The 12937-nt window shown below is 44.9% G+C and overlaps 1 protein-coding gene across 3 annotated transcripts in view; it reads right to left on the reverse strand.

Moving 5' to 3' along the window:
• The window catches only part of AOAH (acyloxyacyl hydrolase), a 77974-nt gene that overhangs the window by 11876 nt on the left and 53161 nt on the right, over nt 1–12937 (reverse strand). For all 3 annotated transcript variants that reach the window (XM_040545676.1, XM_040545674.1, XM_040545675.1), the window contains exons 15-20: nt 11747–11783; nt 10674–10748; nt 5186–5358; nt 2441–2499; nt 2295–2354; nt 210–306 (exon numbers count right to left, since the gene is read on the reverse strand). In XM_040545676.1, coding sequence (XP_040401610.1) covers nt 210–306; nt 2295–2354; nt 2441–2499; nt 5186–5358; nt 10674–10748; nt 11747–11783 — 501 coding nt within the window. The remainder of the gene's footprint in view (nt 1–209; nt 307–2294; nt 2355–2440; nt 2500–5185; nt 5359–10673; nt 10749–11746; nt 11784–12937) is intronic.

Consider the following 12937-nt stretch of genomic DNA (forward strand, 5'->3'; position numbering starts at 1 on the left):
AGAGATGCTTTTGAAAACACTGAGCTAAGGGAGGGCAGCTATGTTACTCAGGGAGGAAAACTGGCCAAGAAAAATTTGTCTTCTGGAGGCAGTGCCACCAGGGTCACTCAGGCTGCCTTGGTACAGAGCTAACATGTACAGAGGGCATTAACAGCTCAGCACTGGACTGAATGCTGCCTGAGAGAGAAGGAGAGAGAAAAGCAACTTACTTTGTCTCAGTGGGAAATCCATGTAGAAAACATCGAAGTTGGCAAATTTCTCAGCTCTCGCTATTTCTTTCAGGACATTGGAAAGCTGTAAGGCTCTCTGCAAAAATCAATTTGATGTCAACTCATTGATACGCTGTTTTGAATGGGTTTTGGTTTTGTCTCTGATGTGCAGGCAGGAATTTCAAAGCTAATATCCCCCTGTAACTGGGGGAAAGAAGAATCAGGGTTCTTTATCATGACACAGACATGCACCAGACATCCTCTGCCTTTGGGCTACCATGCTCGCGATGCAATGTGCCATTGCAGATTTGCACTGAGACCTCATCTGAGATAATACGATGAACACAGCATACAGTTATTTTACCGCAAACCCCTTCTAGCAGCAGCTCTAGTCCTGTATAATTATTCAGGCTCTCTCATTTTCAGAGGCCTCTTGACAAGTGGCAGCCCTGTCATTTCCAATCCTCTTAAAGAAAACAGAAACTTTCTGCAGACGATAAATGTTCCCCCTTTCCCATTATCCTTCCTGCTGCTGCGTCATGCGTACTGGCACTCAGCTAGCCAGACCACATTCTGCTCTTACTTTCAGTGGAGTAAATTAGCTCCGTCGGCCACAGACCTAACTGATATATCCAGTGTGATTTCTACAGCCGTAACAGAGATCAGGATCTCCTAAATATTTAACATGCGCAGTTTGGATGATAACATAGACAATTAGTTTCAGACAGGAAGCCAGGAGGAAGATTAATTCATGCCCTGCAGACACAGGAATTGGACATGGACAGCAGTTACATGTCCTGTATGTCCTGTGGTGTAGGTAACATATAAGCTGCAGTCCTGTAAAGATTTAGGAATATTCTTAATAAGTCAAGAGGGATGGGACATAAAATGAAACCTGTATGTAAACCTTGGTGAAATTAAGGCCATATTTTCTGTTTACTGAATGCATACATTAGTATGACAATGCACAGAGACGACACCTTTGACTATATCTGCTTACTGGTTCTTTTACATGGCTGCAGGGGGCAGGGTTAAAAATCAGGGAATAAGTGGCTGCTATGATGTGCAGCCAGATTTTTAGTGTCAGTTTTAAAGGACACCCGTGTCCAGCTGCTCCCACTCCTGCCTGCTGCCTGTGTGCTCCTTGTCTGCACCACCTGGTGATTAAGGCCACAGCGATGTGCCTAAGGGAGATCAGCACAAAGCCCTGACAGAGACCGGGCCAGGATCTTGCTCTCAGGGGCTGCTCCTGCTGCCAGCAAAATCTATGCCATCAACACTCCATGCTAGCAACTACCTTCTCCATAAGCAGTTTCTTCCTTACCAGGCACATTTTCTCCTCAAAGAGCAGGACCCTGAACGTTTTTTGTCTGAGAGAGATCACATTCCTCAAGAATGAATTTGGACAGCCGAGGGATCACCACAGGAGCTCATTTAGAAAGCCTGCAGCTTAACTGTGCTGCTCTGAGAGCCTGCGAGGTGTTTCAAAGGGTGGGCATGGAAGTTTCCACAGCTTTGGAAGAAAAAAAAAAGCTGATGTCTTGCATTTGGGATATCAGGTTTAGGCCAAGAAACCATTAATCATATAAAAGACTAAAGCAAAAACTATATCACTACATAGATTCAATTTAAACTTTCTCTTGACATGGAATTGTTGCATATTCCTTTTGTTGTCTTACATCTAAACCATTCCTTTTGTTGTCTTACATCTACACCATGCGTTTTCATCTGTTCTGGCTATTGTGAAAGGATTTGGGGAGTCCTGTGCTCCTCAGTGAAGACACTTTGATGTACAACACAAAACACCTTGTATTTAGGAAGAATTTCTACATGGAGGGGGCAGTCAGGCATTGGAAGGGCCTGCCCTGGGAAGAGGTGAGGTCTCCATCCCTGGAGGTGTTTAAGAGTTGTGTGGATACAGCACAAGGGCATGGCTGAGTGAAGGGACTCGGCAGGTCAGGTTTGTGGTTGGACTTGATGATCTTGAAGGTCTTTTCCAACCTAGATGATCCTATCATTCTATAAAACATAAGGGGCAAGAGGGTGGACTTATGCGACCACCGCAGAGTTGGTATTCCTCCTTACCTCTGAGGTCAGGTTCCTGAGGGTCTCGTTGGGAGTCAGCCAGCCATTGCAGGGGCTCACCTAGGTGGGCAGAGGAGACAGCACGTTATCAGTGGGCAGGCGGAGAGCAGAGGAGAGCAGAGGGATGCTCCTAAGGCAGACCTTACCTCGAGGCAGTTGAGGAAAGAGTAAAGCTGGCTGTAGGTGATGTCTCTGTTCAGCTGCCCTGCAAAACAGAGAGGGAAGCTCTGCATGGCCAATGGCCAAAGGCACCACCATCGCTTTTCTTTGTGGCTCCATGTGTTCCTCCCCATGCATCAGAGCCCCAGGTGGGGAGAGGCACCGTGGGAGCCCCACCACGACCACCCTTGTGGGTCCGGGAGGTGCTGACTGGTATGTCATCCATTTGCACATCTCACTCTCCGAACAAAACACAGCCATTGCACAGCCAAAAGGAAGGCTGAAGGTGAGTGTGTGTACACCAAGCGTTGCATCTGTCTCAGAGAGGACAGCTTTACAAGGGAGAAACAATTTTGCTGTCACTGAGGGACGTGGATACTTCTGTGGGTGAGCAAATTCAAGCACCAAGTTAAACACCCAGTTGACATTCCCTGAAATTCACTATGCTGCACAATAACCTTGCTTGTTAAGAAAAATACCCATTTTATCAATCCTTTTGCTTCTTTGGTGACTACAGCCAGGATGGAGATTAAATGGACACTCAGTTCTCTAAGTTTGTGGCACGCTGAGCATCCCATCAGACTTCATTATTTTTGCAGTGCTGAAACATGTAGTTTTTGTCATTGCTGTTTCAGGAACTGCAGAGTATGATATCACCCAAATTAAACAGGCTCCTCAGGCTGCTTTGTAGGATCTCCACGGTACAGGTGCAATTCCTGCCTATCTCACCCTGCAGCAGTATCCATTCCCCACGGAAATGACTGGGGACCTCAAAGATCAAGGGTTGGTGGGGAAGTCCCAGACCCACATAGCCCCAAAGTGTCAGGCTCTGAGATGGGCTGTGGGGGGGAGTGGGGAGCAAAGAGCTGCAGCAGCTGATGGGTTTGGCTGACGTGAGCCCAGGTGGGTATTTTGGCTGAAACCCAGAGCGATGTCTGGTGGTGCCTGACTGGCTGCCAAGCAGGGAAACCTCCTCACAACCCATCAGAGGATCTGCCAGAAGTGATGTCTTGCTGCAGAATGCTGCTTAGGATAAATTGGTTCCCTCCAAGGCGAATGAAGCCCTCTGAAAAATTGCCAACTGGTCGTATAGCTAACCGCTCCCGGTTTGGTTTGTGCCAAAAATGCTACGTGTTAGCTCTGATAATTAGATATCCAGTAGAGGAACTGCCCATGTGATAAACATGCACTCAAGCAAAGAAGTGAGTTTATGTGACTGAAAAATAATTATCACAGGCTCACTCTGTGCCAGAAGGGATGGGAGGTTTTTTTTTTTTTTTTTCTGTTTTCACTTGATAATAATACAGTGCTTATTAGAGAAAATGTGATGATGAATCAAGAAAACAGCAGAAATGGATACCTCAGACTTCCTAAGAGGCATGTACTTTAGAGGGATAAAATAACGTGTAGAATATTAAGAAAAATCTATGGGGCCATTGGCAATGATTAACCTTGGGAAACCAGGCACAGCGCTTCTTCAAAGCTCTAATACCCTGTGGTTGCCAAATTCATCTGAAGATGTAATCTACCATTTTAATGATGTGCATTAGCTTCTCTTTCTCTCTCCATTTACTGATGAAGACTAATATGGCAACAACTTCCCACTTAGATGCACGGGAGATTCATTTACCCAGAGACAAAAGGAACATGCTTTTGGTCTAAAACTTGACAGCAGAATGGCCTCGCTGGTTCCTTATGCCTACACTTAAATGGAGAATGTTGAATATACTTGCTTGTATAAAAACACGTTTTGCTAGCAGGATGAAATATTTCACATTCTTTCTTTATTGACTTTGGGGTGGTAGGAATTTGTACAGAAGGGGTTCTGGAACACGTTTCCAAACCTGTCACCCCATAAATGTCCCAATTCTCCATGGAAATGTGCCCACACTGACCCCAGAGGCACAGACACCAGCCTAACCACAGTGCAGTATGTCTGGTATTGTCATGTGTTAATGCAACTCCACCATGACGATGTTTCTCTTTGCTGTTTGACACAGCATGAGCAAGTGGTCAGTCAATGGTCAGACATGCAGCTTCTCTGCATGTGCTCTCAGTGTGCTCTGAGGAGATAGGCTCCCAAAGTTAGCCTCCAAATCCCTGCAAACACTGCCTCAAAGAACCTTATGGCAACTGCACTCTGAGAGAAAGACCCAAAACGTGCCTATACATGGAGTGATGTTTCGGTTGTTACACCTGTATGCAGCGTAGGAGGTGCCAGACACCCAAAGCTTGTGGAAAATTTATTCCTTTAGCATCTACTCAGTCTTTTGCAACTCCCTGGATTAATTCTGTCCCAGTCCACACCCAGCATTATCAAGACACCCATCAGTCAGTGAGTGGAGCTGCTCACCAGATGTCAAGCTCCACCTGTAACAAGATCCAGAATGAAGCATGGTCAGGCTGGCCACAATTTTGGGACAAGACTGAAGCAGAACGTCTTGTTTGCACATCCACAGCATATGTTGAGCCTGGTTTGGAGTTGATTGGGTCTGGCTGGTGGGGGGGGGGGGCATGGGCACCATAGGGATCTGCGTTCTAGGTGCTCTATTCTGCACTGGGGGTGACTCTTACTTCTACTGTACAGCCAACATCCAGCTCATATTTTCCAGATCTCCTCCACTCTGTCAGGTTTGCTTGAAATATGTCAACAGATCCATAAATTATTCAGGGACAGAAGGAAACAGGAGCGGGCAGATAGCCAAGAGGACCCCACAACATCTCATATTTACCTAGAGGATGGTATCTGTCATGCAGATTATCCCAGAGGAAGCGTCCATCCACCAAGCCTGTTAAAATCACGTGGCTGCCATTTGGAAGCCGTGAGTCCAGGTAACGCAGAGCTTGTATGACATTGGAGAGCATTTCTTTGGGGGTTGTCATGTGAGCTAGGGTGTCATGGTTCCTGCAGAAGGAGAGGACACAAACAGGACATTGTGTCAAGTAATACAGTGCCACCAAACAGGCACTTGAAATTAAAGTGTTTTCTTGTCTTCTGTTCTTACATGTTAGGTTAGCTAAATAAAACCTTATAGAAGTGATGCTAATGTGCTTTAATCTCTTGTTCTTATTGCCAAAACAAAAAGTGATGCAGAAATCTCCCTCAGTGTAACAAACAAAAGCCTTCTCCCTGATAAAAACACAGGCAGACATGCAACCATTTTTTGTGGAGTGACCGCCACGTAGGAGAAAAGCCTTAGCTCTCTTCCTAGTTTTATGGTAGAGTAATGCCATTGTTTGAAATGAGTTAGTCTTTATTTACACTACCAAGTGGTGAATCGGAGCTATGAAGCAGACTATGACTATATTGGTTTCTCGTGGTGCTGAGATCCATGTAGAACCACTAGAGAGCCTCTTTGCAGCTGTTGCAAAGCATCTCAAGCCACTTGCTATAAATCCAGAAACTTGCCAGTTTCTAGTCATTAAAAGCCCATGCTGTTTTTGCTGATTGCAAAGATACCGACCATGGCATACTTGTCAAACTCCAGTCTGGGACTGCCATTTGACTGGTCTGATGTCTAAGCCAAGTTTCATCAGGAAAAGGAATCCCCAGGCTACTGCACCTGGTGATTTTATTTTAGCCTCTGTGATTCAAACTGGGGGAAACCAGTGCTGTTCTGCACACATGGCTTCAGGGTGAGGGATGCCCCAGAACAGATGCAAGGATGGCTTCCCCCACTACGTGCTGTGTGTACCTCACATTCAACATCCTGTTCAATTACGCCAGGTAGGAATATCTAAGCCGGCTTTGCCTCCCACATCTTGTACACCTCCTACCACCATGCTGCAAGAGAGCAGTGAGAGGTCCAAATGAATATAGGAGACTGGAGGGAGAAGGAGGAGGTATTGAAGCTAAATTAGTCCTCAGAAATGTCCACTAGGATGCAGGAGCTGTGACAGTGTCCCACACGGACTAAATGCCCATGTTTTATAGCTTGCCAGTGGGCCTGAACCTCTCCAATCCAGACTCCCAGACTCCGGTTTGTCCTTCCCTTGCACGTAGCTGTAAATGCTGCAGGAAAATAAAATCCTAAAGTTGAAATAAATTTCAACTTGTATAAGAAAAACAAACAAACTCACCCAGGCTACCTAGAGAACCCTGCTCTAGTTATATTATTGAAACAACCACTTTATTATATAAAGGGCACTTATGTGCTCTCCCTTTAGAGCTATTGCCATGCGTCTGCAAAGGGTGATGAAGAAGAGGGTGAAAACATTCCCAATGAGGTAATCCTGTCCCAGCAGGAGCCAAGGGCTGGGAAAATGAGGGTGGTCCTGCCATGGTGGTGCAACTCAGCTTGACCAAGGTTTTCAGAGACAAAGGGCTTTTTCTGGAAGCCTTCATCCTAAGAGCATGCTCAAATCTTCCATGTGGTACAGGAGTATGGAGACCTTTCCCTGGAGAAGTCCTTTGAGTTCCATGCCCCCAACCTATGGCTTTCCCATGGGTAAGAGAAGGGCAAACTCAGTGTGGGGATGACTGAGATGTTGGGAAATCAAGCGGGACTGCTTGTTGGTGAATGCCCTCCGAAAGCAGGAGCCTTCACAAGCTTTGCTGTTTTGTCTTGAGGACTAGACATCCAGAAATGGTTGTGCTCTGGGGTAACTGAGTTCCCTGTGGGAGTACTGCATTCCCCTTATTAGGATTTGGGGTTCTTTAGCTGCTGCATTTTGCATACAATATAGTAATTAGACACGTTCCCTGGGCCTAGAAACTTATCTTAATGCAGAATGTGCTTCCACAGCATTTGAGAATTTCTGGTTAGGGAGAACTGAAAAACAGTATTAAGATTCAAGCTCATGCTTGTGACAGCCACCCGAGCAAGGTACTTTTGAGACAAGACTGTGGTTTTGCCCTTAAATTACTTCATTTTTGCCTACAGGTGTTGCTGCACTTGATTTCAAACTACTGCTCTGATGTAAGACCGCTACGGCAAGCAAACACATCAGCAGGAGATGAAATTAATATGACATTCATAGCACCACAACCTCTTGTCATTCTCCACTGTAGTCACGCAGGTGTTTCCATGCATTTCTTCACATTTCCTCTCTGTGCCAGGCTTTGAAATTAAAACCAGCCAAGAAGCAAGCTGTCTTGTGGGTACATGCATTTTGGCTTGTGCAATAAGGGAGGCAGCACCAGGGATGGCTTCTGCACACCTGGGACCTCTGTAAGCTGATGTTTGCCACCACTCATCGTGTCAGCACATAAGCAAATGGCCATCAATGGTAGGGTGCTTGGCTGCACGGAGACCTTCTCCGTCACCTGGTACCACCACATCCTGCAGGGCAGGTCTGGTCTCACACCACCAATCCAAATAAATCTTCCCCAGACCATGTTTCATCCTCAGTGCTGCTTTCTAATCACATCTGTAACATGCCCAGTGTTTGGGCCACTGGCATACGGGGCCACCAGGTGCACGTGTGGTTTTCATTGAGAGCTCACGTGCCCATATGCATGCATGCACATATGCACATACATACACATACGTAACTGCAAAGCTGGGAAAGAGAGGCTGGAGAAGCAGTGCCTTACCCCAAATGCAACTAACACACAGTAACTGCACAGCATCTGGGGCTGCTGGCGTTCATTATTTTCTTGTTGCTTTTTTTTGTTGTTGTTCCAGGTCCATGTGTCCCACATTTACACCTCAGTGGGTTGAGAGATACCGTTGCCATCTGTCTTTATTTTTCTAATCCCTCTGTTTGGACACCACAGTGTGGAGACTACTGGGAACATACAACGCATGCTGCCAATTTCATTATCTTTTTCCTCTATGAGCATCCACGTAACACATTGCCCCGCTCTTCACATGGGATGAAATACTGGCATTTTAACAATTCTTTGGCTATAAGCTGTCCTCAGCATATTGCTCTCTCATCTGAAGGCAAAATACAGGATATGACCAGAAGGGCTCTATTACTGCACTTTAAAGCTGTCCTTGAAAAGGTTTTTATTTGTCTAGCTTTAGGTTTGAAGTCAGGTCCATCAGATGCTCCACATCCTCTGTAACCTCTGTGGGTATTATCAGAGCCAGACAATGACTGGATCCTCAAAAATCCCTCTCTGCTACCCACCCTACTTGATGGAAACAGTGTGTTTCTATAGGAGCTGCAGCACCTTTCCTTGCTGGAGTCACAGGGATCACCACAGCCACAGCTTCTTTTGATGCTACGGGTGTTGTGGAGAAAAACAGACAGCAAAGAGAATTGGAGCAGACAAGAATGTCTCTGCCAGGTAATAGGCACTGGGATAAAACAACAAGCGGCATTTTGAGTAATACTGTTTTGGAACATACAAGTGGATGATGCGAGGCCAAAATGGTTTAAATTTTGAGGAGAGATTCCCTTTTTCTTTAGGCAAGAATAGAAAGCAGGGTTAGACGCAGGGGAAGCAAAAGGATTAACCTGCAGCATGGGAGTTAATCAGAGGGAAAAGCAGTGACTTTAGCAAAACAGCAGAGTTGAAATACATGCTCAACAGAGCCTGGCCCATGCGTGTAAGAAGACACCTCTGAAGTCTTTTATATTTAGTAGGATTCGTCACCTTGGAGGTGGTTGTAGCAATACTCCAGAAACTTCTGGATAACCAGATGCCCAGGACAGCCATGCCAGCAGGCAGCAGGAGGCCTGGAGGGATGGCTGTGACTGCTTTTCCCACTCAGCTCAATGGTGAACTTGCTGATAAGCGAAGTTTTAGGACACTGAAAATGGGGTGTTTTAGAGGCAAAGCCTGGCAGCCTTAATAATAGCTCCAACTTAATTACACAATTTGCAGGTGAGACTTTAAAAGCTCTGAAAGGAGACTTACCTGCATGTGCATCATTTAATAAAATGTTTTGAGTGTTTTGAAAGTGTCCATGTTAATCAGATTTATTTCTTTGTCTGTCCTCGTTTTGGCTGGGATAGAGTTAATTGTCTTCCCAGTAGCTGCTATGGTGCTGTGTTCTGGATTTAGGATAAGAACAATAACACACCCATCTTTTAGCTGCTGCAGAGCAATGCTTGCACAGGGACAAGGGTTTCAGCTGCTGGTGCTGCCCTGCCAGCGAGGAGGCTGGGGGTGCGCCAGGAGCTGGGAGGGGACACAGCCAGGACAGCTGGCACACACTGACCACAGGGATGTCCCATATCCTATGGGCTCATGCTCAGAAATAAAACTGGGGGGGCTGCTGCTCTGAGAATGGCTGGGCATTGGTCAGCAGGTGGTGAGCAATTGCATTGTACATCACTTGTTTTAATATATATATATATTTTTTTTCTTTATTTTTTTCTTCCTTATTAAATGGTCCTTATCTCATCCCAGGAATTCTTGCACGTTTCAATTTTCTCCCCCATCCCACTGCAGGGCGGTGGAGCGAGCAAATGACTGTGTGGTGTTTAGCTGTCTGCTGGGTTAAACCACATCACTGGCTAAAAAGGCAATCTGAAGCTCCATCAAGGTGAAAATAATGTTAGGCCGACAAAGTGTCCATTTGGACCACTTGAAAAACCAAAGCTGGAGCGTGGATGTGCTGTGCATTGGCCTGGTTGAAAGGTGGCTTTTGTGCAAACTTTCTGGGCTGCGGATTTCTCACTATGGGAGGAAGAGAAGCATCGAAATGGTGACCTCTGTGCACCCCTGCGAGTGTTGTTAATGGGTAGTGCCAGAACTGTTAGTTTGGAAAGCTTCAGTTCATTCTCCCGCTGAGCTTGTGATAGGAGTAAAGCCAGAAAGACAAAAAACCTGTTAGGAGAGCACAATTAAGGCTGCAGGCAGCATGCTCAGAGGCAGGGTGAAATTAGACCTCGACAGAGGACCACACCGTGGTTCTTCAGAAAAGGTAGACCTGTAACGCTACCTCGTCTGATGGGAGATGGTACACTGGATAAGACGGATATACATGCTCATAATGCTCTTTTTTTTTCCTCCTGTTGTTTTCATTTCATCTACTTTGCAAGGAATATTAAGCTTCAAATATGCCTTTGGTCATTTAATCACCGTGAAAGAAAGACAGACAAGCTCTGAATAAGGACAGGTAGGTGTCAACAACAGAGACAGGTAAGGAGATAACCAGTATTTTTAGCAGAAAAATAAGAATGAAGCAAAGATCAGCAGCAAAGAAAAATGACATTAAAGGTAGGCTCAAAGCAATGAGACAGAAATGTCCAAAAAGCCAGGAGTACTCTAAAGAAGCCAAATTTACGACCATATAAATGTTAGTACTGATTAGACCTTACCCGTTGCAGACGTCATTCCCAATTGTAGCATAGATAACTATGGCTGGATTGTCCAACAGCTGGTTTCTAGCCAAGCTGAAAGATAAATCAGCAGCATATTAATGGGCAAATATATTCTCAATGTCTGAATCACACACCATGTGAATTGGAAGTAGCTTGTTCAATTTTGGCCAATGCTCAGATGACTACACTTCTAGGCTTTCTTTTTTTTCTTTTTTTTTTTTTCCTATAATTTTGTATTTTAGTCCATGTTCTTACATATTATTTTTTTCCTTGTCCCTCTTATCCCCTTATGGACTTGTCTTTCTCACTTCTTTTCTTGCTGGTTTTCTATCTTTGCAGTATTCAGAAGCCAAATCAAGCAGCTCCATTTCAGGGCAAAGCCATAAATCAAGTCAGGAGGTTTTTAGTTAGAGATGGGAGAAGAAGACTATGTGTGGCTGACAACTAAGTTTATGTGTAGGATTGGGCTCAAGATCAAATCAGGATGTGGCTTGCAGTTCAGTGCTAGAGAGGAAGGATTCATTAATACTTTCTCTGCAGCAGAGAACTATAAAGCTCTTAGGACATGAACTACATCAGCATGGAGCAGGCTAAGTTAAATGCAACCATCCCACGGCTGACCCAAATTCATCTGAAAAGGAGAGCTACTGCCTCTCCCTATCTGGTAGCTACTCAATCATACCCATACGGAGATAACACAGCAGGCCTGCCTGTGTCTATCCACATTGCTACAAACCAGGAGTAATGGAGTCAGGGAGACCCAAAAAACAAATTTAAGGAAAGACTTAGCCTCTTCCCTAAAATCACTGGAAATACTCCATTGGCTTAGGGTCAAGGCCCTGGGGATGGTGAGACCCACATCCGAAAACAGTTTTTCCTCTGTTAATGAATGTTGATACCAGAGAAGAGACCGACTACTTAGGGCAGAGTGGCCAAGTGAAGCTCTGCTTCTTGAGACACTTCTGGATAACACATTCATTACAGGGCTCTGCTTCTTCCATTTGAGGGTGTAGGACCCCAGACACACTTCTGTACCTGCAGTCAGTCTTCAAATCCCATCAAACACTCACCTTTTCATTAAATTGAGGAGATTTCTTGAAGAACCACCTGATCACATGCAGGGGGAATAAGAGGAATAGTACAACACTGTTACAGTGACAAACAAAATGAAAAGCAAAACTCAATTTCATTGCACATTTCTAAGAATGTAGGAGTATTTTATTTTATTTTATTAAATAAAAATTGAGCAACAGGTCATCTCTAAATTTTTGGGTGCCAGCATTAGGAAGTAAAGCCAAATCCAGTGACCTGCTGCCTCTCACATGAGTTCCACATATCAGACTGTAGAAAATCAAATGCTTTCAAGTGCTGGGTTGTTTGGATCTGGTTTTTAATCCAGATCTAGCAGCTTCTTCCCATCTGTTGAACATAGTAGTCTCTTGTAAACCAGCCAACCTGACTTGTCAACAGCCAATCTACTTTTAACTTTCCCTATAAATTGCAAATGGAACTGTTCTCACTCCTCTAAGAGAGTGTCTCACAGCTATGTCACATTGGGAGTGATTCAAGCCCTAAACATAGGCACCAAGTGCCATTTTTGACATCTCAGAGTATCCAGGACACCTGCAGCAGGGATGGCAGATACAACACAGGATGCCTTAGAGATTGTGCACTTCTGGAGAGACAGCTGGAGGTGGGAAAGATATTGCAAAGCATCTTAAATGGCAGTATACACCAACATTGGGGTGTCTGTATTGCTCTTGCCACCAGTGGCAGACTTACGAAAAATAGTATTTGGCTAGCTGCAGCCCTCTGGATTATCTGCATTTAAATAGCAATTCACCCAAATGATTGGATGCAAATCTCTCCTCCTCCAGGAAAAGAACTAGCTAAACCTAAGCATCTGTGAATATCGATCGTGTTTCATTTATGTCTTGAATCAGAAAAGCATTTCTTAATCAGGAAAGCGTTTATGCGTAAAATTTACTAGTGGGACTTTGAAGGCTGTGCATACACATCCCAGCTATCCACAGCATGCAAATCAAACTCCATCACCTGCAGTGCAAGAGTGACAGCAAAGAAGCAGCCAGAAAAGAAATTATGCTTTGTTTAAGATTAGACCAAGACCATGACTGCAAGCAGCTCACCCCACAGCAGCATACAGAAACACAAACTTCAGGTGCAGGCCTTATGCTCTGTACTTGTTTCTATTTTGCAATATCTTCATTCTCTATCCTCTTTTCTCACTCCTCTTCTTGTAT

Source organism: Cygnus olor, chromosome 2, assembly GCF_009769625.2.
Source record: "Cygnus olor isolate bCygOlo1 chromosome 2, bCygOlo1.pri.v2, whole genome shotgun sequence".
Classification (NCBI taxonomy): Eukaryota; Metazoa; Chordata; class Aves; order Anseriformes; family Anatidae; genus Cygnus; species Cygnus olor.